This window comes from Lagenorhynchus albirostris, chromosome 1 (assembly GCF_949774975.1).
Source record: "Lagenorhynchus albirostris chromosome 1, mLagAlb1.1, whole genome shotgun sequence".
In the NCBI taxonomy this organism is placed as follows: Eukaryota; Metazoa; Chordata; class Mammalia; order Artiodactyla; family Delphinidae; genus Lagenorhynchus; species Lagenorhynchus albirostris.
The window spans coordinates 84,130,474-84,149,584 of record NC_083095.1 but is presented as its reverse complement, the minus strand read 5'-3'; the positions used below and the strand labels follow the sequence as shown (position 1 = coordinate 84,149,584).

The 19,111-nt window shown below is 45.0% G+C and overlaps 1 protein-coding gene across 1 annotated transcript; it reads right to left on the bottom strand.

The window, feature by feature from the left end:
* Nucleotides 1-7,685: 7,685 nt before the first annotated feature.
* Nucleotides 7,686-18,684, bottom strand: KNSTRN (kinetochore localized astrin (SPAG5) binding protein). The gene is given in 10 exon segments (XM_060168751.1): nt 7,686-8,430; nt 9,364-9,438; nt 10,189-10,244; nt 11,273-11,366; nt 11,530-11,635; nt 14,153-14,200; nt 15,074-15,203; nt 18,219-18,313; nt 18,477-18,609; nt 18,612-18,684. Coding segments are annotated over 10 exon segments (942 nt in total). The 3' UTR covers nt 7,686-8,298.
* Nucleotides 18,685-19,111: the final 427 nt, after the last annotated feature.

Below are 19,111 nucleotides of genomic sequence, written 5' to 3'. Positions count from 1 at the left end.
TCGCTTCCGCCACCCAATCGGCGAGGGGGTGGGTCTCCAGCAGCCAATCACCCTCCACTGTCCGAGGAAGGCCGCGCTTCCCCCGGCCACTGCACCAGCCAATCAGCGGTGACCGCCTGCGGACTGACGCCCCGCGAGGCTGGTGTGCTTGCTGGGGGAGCTGGACCTGCAGGGGTCATGTCAAGTTTGGGTCTTTTTAAAGTGGACGAGTAGGAAGAGTGTCTTCTTTTTTGAGTTGAGGATAAGTATTCCCCCTGCGTTGAAAATAGCAGTCCCTAACTGCAAACATCTGTGGGAAAGCAAGTGTTAAAAAAGCAAAAGGAAAAGCCCCTAATGCCCCTTGCTTAGCAATACATTGTTAAAGCAAATGGGGAAAAGAGCGCTTGCTCTAGGGTACACGTTGGTTATAACTCAGTGAATTTGCTTTATTATGTAACAAGGTTTATTGAGTTTGATTGAGTTTTATGGGAAAGGGGTTGTTAAGGAGTTGCTGTCTTCCAAATTATTTAATGTACCTAAGAACAAGAGTCAGGACTTATTTTTAACAGGGGTGGGGTGATGGTGGACCGAACTCAGCTGCTCGGGTTCAGCTGCTTCCTGCTGGAAAGACAAGTGTTGGCTGGAAAGGACGGGTTGCTTTATTCAGAAGGCAACCTGGGGGGAAGGCAGAGTCGCGTCAAAGAACCAACTCTGAAGAGTCTGCTCCACCATGAAAGTTTTTAAAGGGAGAAAGGGGGGCAGTTAATTCATTAGTCCAATGATTAACTGCCATTCGCAGTTAATCATTTGGGGAGGGGGGGATCAGAGTCTTCCTTATCTTCCACTAAGTGCAGACTTTCCTCTGATTGGTTGGTGGTGTTTCAGGAATCTGGTGCTCAGCCTGAAGTTACCATCTTCCACCTAGGTAGGGCCTTAGTTCTAGCAGAAGAACTCAAAGATATTGTTAGGTATATTCCTGGTTTCTGGAGGAGCCAGGTCCCTGCTTTATTGTTGTACTATAGTTTCTTGACAGCTCCTCCTTTGTTTCTGCATTCCCTCTTTTTTCTATTTAGCAACTGTTTGAATCTGCCCTTTGGCACTCAGGGAAGGTCTAGGAGGCTGATGCCTCTTTCCTACAAACAATAAATGGGGACACAGAAAGGATTTGTACACAGGAGGGCCTCACAGGGTCCTGCTCCATTTCAGGGAGACAGGAAAGGAAGAATGGTATATGAGGGGAAAGAGGAGAGCTGATAGAATTCGGCTTCTATCCCCTTCCTTGCTTTGCTAATTTCCCTTTCTGTGGGGTGGTCAATGCCCTTGAAGAACTCATCTCAGGTAGTTTAGCGCCCTGAATCCAGGGACACCATTGCAATCCTGCTACTTAGATGTGGAACTTCGGGCAAGTTTCTTGGATCTTTTCAGACTCTGTTTCATCCTTTTTTTTTTGGCCAAGCTGCCAGGGATTGAATCGGGCGCTCTGCAGTAAGAGTGCACAGTCCTAACCACTGGACCACCAGGGAATTCCCTTTCATCATATTTATTTATTTTTAAATATTTATTTATTTAATTTTATTTTTGGCTGCATCGAGTCTTAGTTGTGGCACGCGGGATCTTTCGTTGTGGCCTTCGGGCTTCTCCCTGGTTGCAGCACTCGGGCTCCAGGGCGCGTGGGCTCTGTAGTTTGCAGCACGTGGGCTCTCTAGTTGAGGCACAAGCGGGCTTAGTTGCCCTGTGGGATGTGGGATCTTAGTTCCCCGACCAGGGATCAAACCGGAGTCCCCTAGGTTGGAAGGAAGATTCTTAACCACTGGACCACAAGGGGAAGTCCCCCCTTTCATCATCTTTAAATGAAAACAATACTACCCATTGCAAGGAGGAATAAAGGAGATTACATATTTAATGACAACACTTGGTGTTCCTTCTTACAGTGCCCCATTCATTAGTCCAAGGTCTCAAACACAGCTAAGACAAAAGCCAGGCTCTGTCAGCTTGTCCAGACCAAAATGTTTTCTTCTTCAGCTCACTGCCTTTCATATCAAAGGTTCCCCCACCCCCAGGTGGAGAAGATTTTCGGAATAACCTGATATAGATTGTGGGCAAGTTCTCTACATTTCTGATGATCTGCAGCCTCATGTTTGCGAAAATCTTCCATAGGCACCTTCCAATTTATCTCTTGGAGCCATTCCTTTGCTTTACTTTCAGGGACTAGTAAATGTACAAGCTGGTACAAGTTTGAATATCCAGGCTCATAAGTTCTTACTGTAAGATGAAATTGTTTAGCAAACCCCAAGGGATCCTGTGAACAATCTGGAAATTTCTTAGTTAAGGCCTTAAGTTCTGTCCTAGTCCAAGGGTGTATAGGTAAGAGCAGGTTTCTCCTTAAAGGGGGTGGCTATTACCTTAGGGCTGTCTTTATCCTTTCCCTTAGACTCAACAAGTTCTTCCTTTGAGATTAGAGGTGGAAGAGCAGAGAGGTCAGCATAGGGGAGCTCAGAAAGAAGAGGATACGAAGGAGCCAAAGGAGGAGAGAGAGGAGGAGAAGCAGTGATGACTTTTGAGGTCTTTTCTAATCTAGTCACCATTTCTGATAATTTCTGATTTGTCTCTCACAATGAAGCCATTTTATCATTCTCTCGTTTTGAGGCTTCCAGGTACCAATTAAAATGTCTCCATTCTAGCTGTTTGATCTTAAGCCGGCTTTTTCTAATTTAGTGTGCAAATAAAATTTACCAACTTAGTTTAAGTCGAAAGTGCCCCATTTTGGCCATCTCAGGGACAAATGATTTTTGGTCAGACCTTCCCATGAAGTTAAACGCTTGCAAGTGTCAGTTTCATGGGTGTTATACATAAACCCAGCTGGGGTTCCCAAAGGTGGCTATTCATCCGGGAGCTGTTTGGCCCGTGAGGCATGATTTCCCATTATTAATTTGGTAGTCTGGTTCAGGTATGAGATATGATCTGAACAATTTTCTGAGGACAGTGTGGTGGACTGGATGTGCACTGCTTCTGAGTCTAGCAGTCGGTTTGACTCTTATGTGTCTCGGTTTCTCCCTGTGACAATCTAAGACTGTCATGGGTGCGGGGAGTGCTAAGTTATCAGCTTCTGTTGCGCCCCACAGATAAGCAGCATTTACTTAATGGTCGTAGTGGGGTTCCCTTGTAGGACCACTGCACATAGTAAGGATTGATCCTCAGACACTTCTGCAAGGTCCTCAGTCACCTGAGGATGCCTTGTGGCCAGGAGCAAAATGTCCCTTTATTCTTCAGAGCTGAATAACTCACTCTCTCATTTCACTAACAAAAAAGTTCTGTTAAGACCTGATATCAATTTACCCCTTTTTTTCCCTTGATTTAAGCCGAACTTAACAAAAACCAGCTACCTATGTTTCCCTGGACTTCCTGTCCAGATCCCCCTAGGACCCTGCCTAGGAAATTCCTACGTGCCCCTTAAGACAAGTAAAAACCAGCCCAAATAAAATTTTCAGGATCATCACCAAAACAAGAAGATCTCAGGGGCTTCCCTGGTGGCGCAGTGGTTGAGAGTCCGCCTGCCGATGCGGGGTACACGGGTTCGTGCCCCGGTCCGGGAGGGTCCCACATGCCGCGGAGCGGCTGGGCCCGTGAGCCATGGCCGCTGAGCCTGCGCGTCCGGAGCCTGTGCTCCGCAGCGGGAGAGGCCACAACAGTGAGAGGCCCGCGTACCGCAAAATAAATAAATAAATACTAGCATATCATAACAAAAATTAAAAAAAAAAAAAAAAACAAGATCTGGGTATTAGGAGAACTCACCAGAACACCTGAGAGATGCTGAGAAGCTGGTGAGGCTCAAAGTACCCATGCTGGTACTGAGTGCCGGTTTGAGGCATCTTCCAGGTGTCCTCTGGTGGCTGTCTCTGGTATCCTGCTGACTACACCAAGCATATTTCGATGAAAAATTAATCAATAGCCAATCTATGAAAGAAATGGAAAATTTTATTTGAGCCAAATCTGAGTACTGTAACCCTCAAATTTGTGTTCCAAGAACTGTTCTGCCTGTTAGAAGTCAAAACACAGTTACATAAGTTTTGTGAGACAGAGCCGTACATTAGATGACGTATCACTGACAGTTTACACAATCCAGATCGGCAAGTGCAAACTGATGGGTCGTTGTGACCCCTTTACAAGATCAGGAAGAAATGTTGTCTTTTAAGGCGTTGCCTTGTTCCTGCTAGGAGGATGTTGCTGTTTATGGTTGAGCAGGTATTTCTGCCAGCGGGGAAGGTTTTGTTGAGGCGAAATGCAGATACACGATGCACAGTAGAGGGGAGACAGGAGGCTAAAGGGCAGAGGAAATTTTTTTATATTTAAATTTTTCTTGTCTTGCCATAAAATGTGAATCTCATTTCACACACCTTATCAAAAATTGTTTGGGGAGAGTCATGAGGCAGGAAGCCAGATTATCCACAGGTGAAAGAAGAAATCACAATGGAAATTAGAACATATTTTGAACAGAAAGACAAATAATCAGAATAGGACATAGCAAAATTTGGGATGCTGCTACCTGGCCCTTAGAGGGACAATTTATAGTTGTAAATGCATATACTGGAAAAGATAAAAATTGAAATGGAATTACCTTATCTTCTATTTTAAGAACCTAGAAAAAGAACAGTAAATTAATGGGAATTCCCTGTGGTTAGGACTTTGCATTTCCACTGCTGGGGGCCCAGGTTTGATCCCCGGTCGGGGAACTACGATTCTGCAAACCACGTTGCATGGCCAAAAACAAAATAACAAACTTGTTGTGATAATCATTTCATGATGTATGTAAGTCAAATCATTATGCTGTAAACCTTAAACTTATACACTGCTATGTCAGTTATATCTCAATAAAACTGAAAGAAAAAAAGGTGCTATGGTAGTGCCCCATGACCTCCTGCCTGCCCAAGGAGTGGCTCAGGAACTAAGATCCTGCAAGCCATCCATCTTTCACACAGTGCTATATTCATTTTTTCTAAATCATTCATTATGGTGATTATCTGCTCAAAATGTATCAGTGATTCCTTATTGCCTAGATTCATGGTTCCCAGACTGTGAAAGGCATCCCTAGACAGCAAGCTCACTGGGATGCCACGGGATAAACTTCTGGGGGAATCACAGTGATACATGACATGTTAGACAACATGTGAAGTACTAGCTCAAAGTAGGTCAGTTTCAACATTAGGTCATGCTGTGTTCCTCTCAGTGTCAAACAGGATAGGAAGGTGGTAGTGTCCAATTTGATTCCAAGGCTTGAGAAATTAAACTGTGCCCCACATCCCATTAGTAAATAATTGTAGTTATTTAAAAATAAAAATATTTTCTTTAGATTTATATTATTTTTTCAAATACCTACTAAAAATAGAACTTTTAGGTACTTAGAACTTTTAGGTATTTCTTTTGGTGTGTCATAAAATATTGAGACACCAGGAGCATCATGAACTGAGACAGTTTGTAAACTTCTGGCCCGGATGATAAAAATCCATACCTCCTAGCTTGCATTTAAGTTTCTTCAAAACGTCTAGTAGCACCATGTACTTTCCACTCCCATTATTCCCTGGCTCAAATCTTTCTCCAGTACTTGCCTGTTGTTTGACCTTGGGCAAATCAACTTCATTTCATTAACTAATTTCATTAATTAATTATATGGATTAATTTTGTATAATTTCTCTGAGCCTTTTTCTTTAGCTATAAAAAGGGTTAATAGTGCTTACCTTGTGTGACTGTAATGAGGATTACATGAGAATGAACATAAGGAGGAACACACATAAACATCACATGTGGCATATTGCAAGTGCTCGGTTAAGTGTCAGATATAATCCCCTCTCATCTTTTTTTTTTTTAAATATCTTGGCCGTGCCACATGACCTGCGGGATCTTAGTTCCCCGACCAGGGATCGAACCCATGTCCCCTGCAGTGGAAGCAGAGTCCTAACCACTGGACCACCAGGGAATTCCTCCCCTCTCATCTTGAAGCTTCTGAAGAAGCCCAGTGTTCTTCAAGACTCATCTGGATATCCCCTCAACTTTTTTTTTTTTTTTCTTCAGTCTCTCATAATTTTATTTTCTCCTCGGAAGTTCCAACGATCCCCTCCTTGGGTTTGACTGATTTGCTAGAATGGCTCACGGACTCAGAGGAATATTTTATTTGCTAGATCTGGTTTATTAGAAAAGGATATAACTCAGGAACAGCCAGATGGAAGAGATGCATGGGGAAAGGGCGTGAAGCTTCCATGCCCTCTCTGAGTGCGCTACTGTCCCCAAATTCCATGTGTTCACCAACCTGGAAAGTTCTCAATCCTCTAGCTAGCCTCCCTAAATATTACTCTTCCTTCAACCCCAGTTTACCGCTTCCATCAAGCCTCCCCCAACCGAACTAGCTCAGAGTTAACTACTATAGCACACAACTATATCACACAACCCACTGTTTAGTAAACTATTGCCTTTGTTATTCAACTTGTATATCACCTGTGCAATGTTTCACCACATGTACTGTAAGCATTTCTGAGGTTAAGAATGTCATGCTACATTAAAGTTTCCTATAGCGTCTAGCAAAGTGGAGGGTGCAGATCACATTGGTTCATGTAATGCAGGAATTTACTGAGGCTGTAGATCAGAATAAGCACCACAACACCTCCACACGTACAAAAGGCAGATGGAGCAGCGGATGTCAGAGGGAAGACAAGAAAAGGCAAGACTGCACAAATGCTGGCTGGTGGTGCAAAGCAGCACCGTGAGGTGAAGGCCCCTTGTGAGGCCAGACCTTGAGCAAACAGGATCTCAACACTGGGCAAGATGAGTAATGGAGGAGTTGGGAGAGTTCCATTCTTAGGAGTTAACTAGGGAGGCATGACACGGAGGAAAGGGTCTCACAGCTGAGTTTCCCACCCTTTCCTTCCAAGAAGGAAGTAGAACTTTTGGGGGGACCAGAAATGCCAATTACAAATTCACTTGGGTAAAAATCTTTTAAACGATAAATATCCTGAAAATGGGTAGAAGAAAATATTCAGCCCTTGTCACCAGTGAGAATTATTTAACTGGGTTTCCCTATCAAAATATTTGGGACATAACCAACTGTGTGAATGTTGCATGTGTATGAAGGAAAAGAATTTTAGCCCTATAAGTTAGGGTGGGACGTTACTTGACTTGATTGGGTGGCTCTGGGCAGCCCCAATAATGCTGAAGAGTAGGGGGAGTTGAAGAAATTGGGAGAGGTGCAGAAAAAAATGGGAGATGGCCAAAGCCAAAGTGTGCCTACTTTGACTATGAAACATGGCGGTGCCTTTGGTGGACTGGCGGTTGCAGGGCTGGGGTGTGGCTGCTGTGGACTTCAGTTGACTAAGGATCCAGGGGGCCAGGTCCAGGACTGGCCGTGCAAAGCAAGAGCAGAGATACACGCATACTTAGGAGTGCAGGCAGCTAGTGACACAAACCCGGTGGACGGAGTGTGGCACCCACTGCTACAAACAGGGAACACCACAGAAGACTAGCTAATGTTCCTGGAAGATGGGGTTGGGGGGTGTGGGGGGGGCACTAGCTACAGAGCACCTAATGAGTGGAAGAAAAATATTCTGGGTGAAACTGGAGGCTTGAACTTGTTACCTAGATTAGTTCAATAGCATTCAGTGGATGTATTTAGGTTAAAAGGCTCTTTTCATTTGCCAGTGTTGCAGTCTGAATAGTTACAGAAATATTTACTTTTAAAGTAACACTTTATAAAAACAAAAACAGAACTGATTTAGATTAAAAGCTCCAAGGTGTATTGTTTCATAGGTGTTATTGCTATCTATACCTTCACCCCATTTATTAAACCATTTCAGGTAACTTCCAGTTCGTAAATTTACAGTGAGGTTATAGAGCCCAACCAGGATGGGACAGAATGCGTTCCAAGTTACGAGGGGACCGCAGGGCTCCTCAGTGATGTCTCCCGTGAAGCACCTGTGCACCACTGTTTCTTCCCACACGTCTGAATGTGACCTTTTGGCTTCTCTGGCTGTGGCTGGTTTAGTCTCCTGATACTAATTCTGTGCCGCTCTGTTGCCTAGGAGGTTGATCCAAGCTTTCAGGCCCCCTCTCTTGTAGGCCTCAATTACGTATTATGAGGTTCAGGAGAGCTGGTCAATCTGAAGGCTGGGAATGCTTGCTTAAAGGAGGAATTGCCATTCCAGCATAAACTGCAGAAACTGTTTTCATTCTGGGGATGGTGAGTCCTAGAAGGTCATGGCCAAGAAGCAGATGTCCTAAGGGGCTTCCTCTGAGAGTTCATCCCCAAGAGGGAGCCATGTGGCCACATGCTTTTTATCACATTTCTAATAGCTGCTCCATTTCCTCAAGGGCTGTTGTAAAATCATTTACTTGACTGTTACATAAGGTCTGTTGTTCTAGGAACTGGGCCCTCTCTTCTTCTTTTATCTTCAACGTTACCTTTAAGGCCTGCATGGAAAGACATTAAAAAAGACAAAAAACAAAAAACCACCAAACTCTGACTCACAGGAAAGACAATACCATAACCAAAACATTATGCTTCTGTTTGGGATACTGACAGACATTGTCTTTTCTATCTTAGGTTTGTTTATCTGTGTTGGTTTTAGGAATTGTCTCTCTCTACTACAGAGTCTGTTATCTCAACTGGAGCAATGAAATCCTCTAGGATTCCGTGTAGTATCCCATGGTTCATCCAAGCAATCCAAAGTGGTCCAGACCCAAGAATCGGGGTTTCCTATTACAGGTTTCCCTGAGATATCAAGTTTCTACAGCATGGATTTCACACAGGTGTCAACTGTCAACCTGGAGCCACCTAGCGTGTTGCACACTGCCTCATGCCCTGCAGAAGGGAACATTTCTAAGAGTCTTTAGAACAGAAAATTAGTTGAAAAAAATGGTGAAACCAAATAAAGTCTTGGAATTTAGTTAATAGTAAGGCATCAATATTGGTTTCTTAGTCTTGACAAATACAGCATGATAATGTAAGATGTTAATATTAGGGGAGTTGAATTCTCCATTATCTTTACAACTTTTCTGCAATCTAAAATTACTACAAAATAGTTTATTAAAAATGAATAAAGAGGGCTTCCCTGGTGGCGCAGTGGTTGGGAGTCCGCCTGCCGATGCAGGGGACACGGGTTCGTGCCTCGGTCTGGGAAGATCCCACATGCCGTGGAGCGGCTGGGCCCGTGAGCCATGGCCACTGAGCCTGCGCGTCCGGAGCCTGTGCTCCGCAACGGGAGAGGCCACAACAGTGAGAGGCCCGCGTACCACAAAAAAAAAAAAAATGAATAAAGAGATAAATAAGAAAGAGCCCTCCACAGATCCACCTATTGTGGTAGGAAATGGTAATTTTGCCTTGCAGAGATGTCTGCCTCTCACCTGTAACTCCTCCATCTGCTTTTTGGCTGTTTCGTTAAAAAGCTTCAGTTCATCTTGCAAAGTTTCTAACAGCAGCTAAGAGAAAAGTACAAGGTAGTAACAAATCTTTATTGAAATGTGAGAACTTTCTTCATATAAACTAATCTCTTCATGGGAGTTGAATTAGATGATTGCTAATATCCCATCTGTTCAGTCACTGACTGAGTGTCCGCAAACGTGCTGGGCTCTCTCATGGGCCTGGAAGAACTGAGTCCACAGCATGGACAGAGAACCCCACCTCCACGTGCTCTGTGCTACACAGGTAATATGAACGAAAGGCAGTAGCCACTAAAGGGGTGACAAATCGCCTGGGGGAGCTGAGGAAGGCTTCCATACCTAGTATTCTAGGGTTCTAAGATGACAACTGATCTTCCTGGGGAATAGATCACAGAAGCTCAAAAGGCTTTAATTGCAAACGATTGCCCTCTACTTCAGGGAGGGAACCAAAGAGAAGACAGATTTAATTCAGGCTGGACCTTTGCAAGACACAGTTCTCAGCAAAGGAATAAGGGGAGAAATTTGGTAAAGCAAAGAATAGAGAAACCAGAAAGCTGTCTCTACGGTCCACCCTGCTACGGGTTTTAAACTAGTACATTCTCAACTTAGACTCCCTCATATTTGTAAGCACAAAGTCACCTTCCAAGTAAAATATGCTACTTTGAGTACACATCCACCACCCTCTTCCACTACCCTGGATAACCAAAGGCTGCTTCGTGGGCTTTGCCGAGCACACGGCAGAGACCTGCTTAGATCTGCGGGGCCTCACACTCACACCCACACCCTCACCATCGAGTCCATGTGATCCGTGGTGGAGTCTTGCCGTGCCGCCAGGGTCTCACTGCCTAAAACCAGTAAATACAACAAAGTCAGCCTTGCCTAGGGAACTGCAACTTAAAAGAAAATTAAAATCCCTCCACAGGAGTATTCACGAGGGAAACTTCTCTAAGCATCTGAAAACTCTCTCCCCTGAGTTTTCACCTTGGCAAGGTCACCCACGCCTGCCCTCCAGAGCTGGATTTTATCTCCCCTTCCTCTCTAGGTAAGGATATGGCCAAAACTTCATCCTGCTTTCTCCTCAGCTCAGCGGAAAATTTGTTCAAAAGAAATGTATAGGTTGTATTTTTTGGTTTCGTTAACAATACACAAAACTATTTTTAAAAGCTTTTCAGGCCTTAAAAAATTTTATTATTTTTGGTAAAAACAGTGCATACACATAGGAAATTAAAATCATCCAAAAACATATATGGTGACTATCAAGAATACATCCTAAAATGCACAGGTTAATGGCCAGCATTCAAAGTCAGCACTCCTTCATTCAAACAAGCCTGGGCTCCTTCCCGGGGCATTCTCAGACTCCTCAATTCAGGCTCTCTTACAGTCCTGGGGTAACCCCTTCTTCCGCTTCCTCTCTGTGACAGACTCTGCCCTCTAGGGACAGGCTCAGAACAGGAATCACATTTTAAACACCGTGATTCTGCTAACTAGCCAGCTTTAGGAACCCTTTCAACAGTATTATCTCTCTCTCCATCTGTGAAGGTTACCTGTATGCTATATCCCTTGAAAGAAAGAAAATATTTCTGATGTATTTGCAAGATCATACCTGTCAGCACCAAACTAATGGTATAAAGTGTTCAGATAAGAAAGAGAGAATCCTCTCTGCACAACCATCTGAAACTCCGCTGGGCAGGCAAAGTCAACATCACAACAGAACAGAGTGGAGCTCCCCCAAATCTTCAGGGCTTTGCTAGGCAACCCCTGCACTGACTGGGTCAGCTGACACCATGCCAGACCCCTGATGCACAGTCCAGAATCACCCAGGAAGGGGCACATGCACTGACTCCTTTGAAGGCAGTTGTGTGCCATCTCTTACCTGGGTTGAGGCCCTTGCTCTCCAAAATTGCCAGACAGCTGTCCTGAAACTTCTCCAGCAGCTCCACTTTTTGGGTCAAGTCCTTCAGCTCTCCCTGTAGGGGTGTCATACAGACAGGTAAGGCCCGCCCCATTCCTCAGGGGCAGCCACAGCGCAAGCCTGGCATCTTCTCCTGCGCTCAGGCACCTGGCGTGGTCCCTCAGGATTCCACATGCATCACCCAGCACAGCTGATGGCAGGTCTGGTGGATCGCTTACCTGGGTTTCAATCAACTTCTGGTGCAACTGCTTGTTGACAGCCTCTAAGAGCTGGTTCTTATCCTTGAGCTCTTCCTCTGATTTCTCTTTACTCAGTGGCTTATAGCTGTAATGATAATCGTACTTAGATGAAGTGGTGGAGGGATTAAGAGTATGGGCTGGGCTTCCCTGGTGGCGCAGTGGTTGAGAGTTCGCCTGCCGATGCAGGGGACGTGGGTTCGTGCCCTGGTCCCGGAAGATCCCACATGCTGCGGAGCGGCTGGGCCCGTGAGCCATGGCCGCTGAGCCTGCGCGTCTGGAGCCTGTGCTCCGCAACGGGAGAGGCCTCAACAGTGAGAGGCCCGCGTACCACAAAAAAAAAAAAAAAAAAAAAGAGTATGGGCTATGGAGTCCGGTTGGTTTGAATCCTGGCATCATCACATAGTGGTATATGACTTTCAGGGAGTTGTGTAACCTCTCTGAGGCTGTTTCCTCATTTCTAGAATTAATACACACATTTCATAATATTACCATGAAGGATAAGAGAGAATACATGTACAATTCTTAGCACAGCTACTGACACAAAACTTTTAATAAGTAATAGCCATAGCCCAAGCAGTCTTGAGGGAAAAAAACTGAGCTGGAGGAATCAGACTCCCTGACTTCAGACTATAATACAAAGCTACAGTAATCAAGACAATACGGTACTGGCACAAAAACAGAAATATAGATCAATGGAACAGAATAGAAAACCCAGAGATAAACCCACTCACCTATGGTCAACTAATCTACGACAAAGGAGGCAAGGACATATAATGGAGAAAAGACAGTCTCTTGAGAAAGTGGTGCTGGGAAAACTGGACAGCTACATGTAAAAGAATGAAATTAGAACACTCCATAACACCATACACAAAAATCGACTCAAAATGTAGTAGAGACCTAAATGTAAGACCGGACACTATAAAACTCTTAGAGGAAAACATAGGAAGAACACTCTTTGACATAAATCACAGCAAGATCTTTTTTGATCCACCTCCTAGAGTAATGGAAATAAAAACAAAAATAAACAAATGGGACCTAATGAAACTTAAAAGCTTTTGCAAAGCAAAGGAAACTACAAACAAGACGAAAAGACAACCTCAGAATGGGAGAAAATATGTGCAAACAAATCAACGGACAAAGGATTAATCTCCAAAATATATAAACAGCTCATGCAGCTCAATATCAAAAAAACAAACAACTCAATCAAAAAATGGGCAGAAGACCTAAATAGACATGTCTCCAAAGAAGACATACAGATGGCCAAGAAGCACATGAAAAGCTGCTCAACATCACTATTAGAGAAATGCAAATCAAAACTACAATGAGGTATCACCTCACACCAGTCAGAATGGGCATCATCAGAAAATCTACAAACAACAAATGCTGGAGAGGGTGTGGAGAAAAGGGGACCCTCCTGCACTGTTGGTGGGAATGTAAATTGATACAGCCACTATGGAGAACAGTATGGAGGTTCCTTACAAAACTAAAAATAGAATTACCATATGACCCAGCAATCCCACTACTGGGTATATACCCAGAGAAAACCATAATTCAAAAAGACACATGCACCCCAGTGTTCAATGCAGCACTATTTACAATAGCCAGGTAATGGAAGCAACCTAAATGCTCATCAACAGACGAATGGATAAAGAAGATGTGGTACATATATACAATGGAATATTACTCAGCCATAAAAAGGAACGAACTTGGGTCATTTGTAGAGACGTGGGTGGATCTAGAGACTGTCATACAGAGTGAATTAAGTCAGAAAGAGAGAAACAAATATCGTATATTAATGCATATATGTGGAACCTAGAAAAATGGTACCAGTTTGCAGGGCAGAAATAGAGACACAGATGTAGAGAACAAACGTATGGACACCAAGGGGGAAAAGTGGTGGTGGTGGTGGTGCTGTGATGAATTGGGAGATTGGGTTTGACATACATACACTAATATATATAAAATAGATAACTAATAAGAATCTGCTGTATAAAAAAATAAATAAAATGCAAAAAATCAAAATAAGTAATAGCCATTATCATCATCAATATTAAGCCTTTTCAAAGTTCTGAGTCCTTGATAGTATTTTGTCTTCAGAACTTTTAAGTCATGCCCAAATAACAGATGTGGAATTAAAACCTATGTCTACAAACTTTTCAGCTCATGTTATTTCTGTCTGCAGGATTGCAAAACGTCCAAGCAAGTCTCAAGCAGAGAAAGATGGATCCTTCTCCAGAATTTCAACAGCAGCAGCAGCGGCAGCAGAACACTCATCTCGAACTCACTAACCACACGCAGGCTCTCCCATCCTGAGGGCTTCCCGCTCCTGCCGATGGGCCATAGCTAGGTTCGGGCAGTGGTCCTGGCATGGAGCCCCCAAACTCTTGTCTGGTACTCAAGATGGTAGCATCACTGATTCTTGCCCTGACAGTGGTTCTCAAAATCGGCTGTGCCGCAGCCCTGAAAATCCCATCTAGATTTCTGGGGTGGCATCAGACTCCAACACAGTAAAACAAGTCCTGTGACTGATTCTGATGTACAACCAGGATTGAGCTCCACTACCCTAAAACGGTGGCCAGGTTTCATCTACCCTGACGCTCACCTCTTCCTGATGTTCCTCCTGGTGGCAGTGTCTGTAGCTCTCAGCTGCCTAGAGAAGCAAAAACAAATCAGGATGTTAACTAGACTTACTGCAGTGATCATTTTGCAATATATACAAATATCAAATCATTATGTTGTACACCTGAAACTAACACAATGTTGTATGTCACCTATACCTCAATTAAAACAATAACAACAACAAAGAAATCAATCAGAGAATCACGGTACTGTTATTACTTTTTTTTTTTTTTTGTATTTTTGGCCAGGCCGTGTGCAGCATGTGGGAGTTTAGTTCCCTGACCAGGGATCGAACCCCGTGCCCCCTGCAGTGGAAGCACAGAGTCTTAACCACTGGACTGCCAGGCAAATCCCAGACAGCACAAGCTTGAGAAGCTCTGAGGGCCCATGCACTTGTGTGTCAGCCCAGACGACTGAAAAGAGCTTATGAATAGGGCACGGGCTCCCCTCCTGACCACCTCAACAACCTGACAGACCTGCTTCGGCTCAAGACAGTGTGGCTACTTCATGTCAGCCTCACTCACACGGGAGCTGAACACCGGGTGGAGGGACACACATGCACACTACACTGGGCTGGACTGCTCAGAGCAGCAACCTAGGCTAACAAATAGGCCCCACCCGCCACGACTACCACTTAAGGCTGGTTTGACTGCACTGCTATTTGTACACTCAGAGCAAATGCTGAGAGAGGAAAGAATATCTCTTATTGTAACCCTGGCTGTGCCTCTTCTGACCTGATCAACACAGAGGGTTCTGACAAACAGGTCAGCAACGCTGCACTGCTATAGGCCACTGACTACAGGCCAATCCTTCAGATACCCTGTGCTCTCAAAAGCCCTAATTCTTGGTACTGAGCAATTTCTAGCCCAATGTTCTAATTGGATACCGATGCTCTGACTCTCACCCATTGTCTCGTCTTGGTTTGATGGTTTTTGTAACATCATTTTCTGAATCTCCTAAGTGAGGTCGGGAAACATCGACTTCTTTGGACCTAACAGGTAATAGGCTCTTAGAAGTGGCTCGAGTTTGTGCATCTGCAAAGGAAAACAAGAGGGTGGAATCCCACGCATCATGACCCAACAGTGCAACTCTATAAATTCGGAAGAATAAGACTTCTAGACCAATTGGGAATAGAAACCAAAATTCTTTAAATGTGACAAGTACAGTGTGTTTGAGGGTAGCCAAAAGCTTGCTGATACAGCAAACTGAATGGCCAGAGGGTATAGATGTGAAAGTGGAGATTCATACAGCAAAGAGGATGAGAGGCAGTGTGGCCGTCAGCAAGGCAGAACACAGCTGAGTCCTTCGTCACACAGCAGTTGAAAGGAACTATGTCGTTCAGCTCCTAAGCACTCTGCCCGCTCTCCTAAGGCTACACTCAAGCTGCTTCGAGTTTCAGCAGTTGCTTAGTTGTTTTGACGAGACTGGCTCCCTAACTAGTACTCTAAGAGACATCTTTGTGCCCCAGCATCTAGGAGAGTATCTGGCATATTAACAGAGGTTCAAAACCTACTTATTGAATAAATGGAACACGTCACAGTTTCATGGGTTATTTCACAGACCATCTCTAAACTAGCTCCTCTATTCTTCTTTCCCTCTTCCATGCTGACTGCCTTTACCACCAGCCCTTTTTTTTTTTTTTTTTTTGCGGTACGCGGGCCTCTCACTGTTGTGGCCTCTGCCGTTGCAGAGCAGAGGCTCCGGACGCGCAGGCTCAGTGGCCATGGCTTACGGGCCTAGCCGCTCCGCGGCACGTGAGATCTTCCTGGACCGGGGCATGAACCCGTGTCCCCTGCATCAGCAGGCGGACTCTCAACCACTGCGCCACCAGGGAAGCCCCTACCACCAGCCCTTTTAAACTGTTTATCCATCGTTAAGTTTAGAGGCTCGTTAGGTTCCCTGTTTGGTATTCTGTTCTGATCCTGCTAGGCTACTGCCAGATAACCAGAGAAATGGCCCTGACATGACATTCTTCTTCGCCAGAGGAGAGCATTTCCCCCCTAGCCCTTATGCCAGTCCTCTACCACACAGCCTCTATCGAATCTTTCTACCACTTACATTCGATAGCAAATTCAAGTAACTTGTTCTGGAGTTAAGCACGCACCCCCAGCACATGCACAGGATTCTTCTAGTTTATACTAACTTTCACTTTGTTCATTGTAAAACGGCTCCTTTAAGCTTGACCTAAATTAAGAGCCATAACAATTAAATCAAGCTGAAGAAAGCACTGGATCACAGGGATTAGGAAACTTTGTGTTTGCTAAAGATTTATTTTGATGACTCTAGCTGCACAACAGTTTGGAATAAATATGATTTCTCAGGCTAACAAATTACTTCATTTATAGGTACACTCAATCGGCACTTACATCCTATTTTCCCCTCTTACCCACAAAACAAGTATTAAAAAGGTTCTTTCTGAGGTCTCTGTTGGAAGTAAAAGGTAACTTTGAGTGCATGAATTTACCTTCTCCTCTCTCAAGTATTAATAAGTTACACACAATAAGAAATCTATCTCATGCAAAAAGGTGTGCATAGCAAATTGATCAAAATTAACACTCTTCATTGACTGGAATTGGTTTCAATAACCCATATTTGTTAGATCCTAAGGACTGCATCATAGGAAAAATTTAGCAGGATTTAACAAAGACTATCTCCTTAAAATGAGAGACGCGAAGGAGGGAATTGGATGGCTGGTGTCAAGGAAGGGAAGACTTGTTTTTCACCGTATATCGTTTCCCCACTTCGGATATTTATTTATTTTGAATGTTACCTATTCAAAAAACTACAAAACAACCAACCCATGCCTAAAATCTAAAATCCTGAGAGGCAGCCTAAAAATGTTAAACTATTGAAGTTACATATGATCATAAAGCTGGGACAAGGAAAAAAGCAAAGAGATGAAAACTTCCAACTTGGCTGGGGAGATGCCAGTCGCTCCCCACTGAACGAGAGACTGCTTTCTAAGGGAAAGGCAGCTAAGACCGGCTCCATTTCCTCCATCAACTCCTAGGTGTTGCTGATGCCAGAACTGCCACTCAGGTGTTCTGAAGCAACATAGGACAAACAGAACCCTTTGAAGTAAAGCCTATTTACTTCAAAGGTCAATCCTGCTACTGCCCATCAGTCAACTGCATGGAGTCATCTGGGAAGGGATCTTAAATAGCTGCTTCAAAATCTCCTACCACAGGTTCTGATGTTTGAAGCCTATTCTGTGCTATAATCTCTAGATTAGGCAGCTCAGCAACTGCAGACTTTAGGGGATGACTTTCAGCCGCAAGCCCAGTAACACAAAGCAAATGGCAAAACAATCAAACACTGCTTTTATTTATTTATTTATTTATTTAATTTTTTAGTTTTTGACCACGCAGGGCATCTTAGTTCCCCGACCAGGGATGGAACCCAGGCCCTTGGCAGTGAAGGTGCGGAGTCCTAACCACTGAACTGCCAGGGAAGTCCCAAACATTGCTTTTAACCATCTCTCTTCTCCCAAGATTCTCGAATACTAGTTAGGCCTGACCTTTCTCTCTCACTTCACTCAACAAATGTTTACTGAGAATATACTATATAAGAGACACTGTGCCGTTACAAATGTGAACCAGACACAGTGTGAAGCCTAGTGCTCCCTAAGTATCCTGCTTTTCATATGACTCTCTTCTCTTCTCCCTGACAATAAACCCAGTCCTTCCAGATAGCTCGTCTGGAAATAAAACAGGTAAATGTTTAAAAAGGGATTCCTAACTTAATGGGAATAATATTGTAGAATAATCAACAACTTAAATCTACTTGGTGAATGCAGCAGAGTTCGGTTTGGGGGAGCAGGGGTATGGGTCAAGTCTAAATTCCCACCATGTGGCCCTTCCCCTAACTCCCATCATAAGCCTAGACAGCCCGGTTCTAGGGGAGTTAGAGCAGGATGTCAGAGCCGATAGAACCCCCTCCCTTGCCGGAGCCCTCCACTCCCAGCCACCGATTTGATCCCCCATACTCCTGGCTTGACCACCCGGGGCCAGTTCGCAATGCCCGGGGGCAGGGGCGGCGTGGACACCCACCTGCGGACAGGCCGCTGCTCAGCACAGAGGGGGGCTGCAGGGTGTACACTGTCTTGACCACGCTGGTCATCGTAACGAGGCGGCACGGCTGGGGCCTGGAAGGTACAAGGCGAATGTTACCCAGGAGTGAGCCAGGGTGCCCGAGCAGGCGGAGGGCCCCAGAAGAGCGCGACTCGGGAGAGAGAAAATCCTCTATTCTCAGCCCATCCCATCGGCCTCCCGCATCCAGCCCAGTCTCCCGCCCCGGGAGAGCCGAACCCAGACGCCTGCTGCTCCTGCCCGCAGGCCTCGTCGCTCTGGTTCGAAAGATGCTCGGCAATAACTGCCGTACCGCAGACCGGGTCTGCCGCCCGGGTTTCAAACGGAAACTTCCGGTGGCCGGGCGGGAGGGCTGCGATGCGCTCTCTGTAGGCGGCCATGTTGTACGGAATGCACTGCCGTGGGCGACGCCTTCGGGGGCTGCCATGCTGTACGGAAGATCCGAATCGAGGCACAAGCGCGAGCTTCCTGGCGGTGGATGTGGAATCCCCCAGGTCTGGGCGGGGGAGGGGAGTGATGCGCTTTGCCGGCCTAAATGGAGCTATGAGTCATTGGCGTCTTATTCCGGCCTTGGGACGCAAACGCGGTCACGTTTAGAGTCCATGCCACAATCTTTCTCTTTATTTGGTCTATGATTGTTAGGGATGGTGCATGATACCGGATAGCCAGGAACACATAGAGGGATGGGCAGGAAACTACACGTTACAGGGTGGAGAGTGGCAGGCGAGGTTTGGAGAGGGTCTGTGAGCTGAAATACCTGCAACACCTACCCTCAGTCCTAACTTTAATAACACTTATCCAGAATTTAAGCGGAGATTCAAAGCTACTCCTAGGGAACAGGGCAGGGTTCTTAA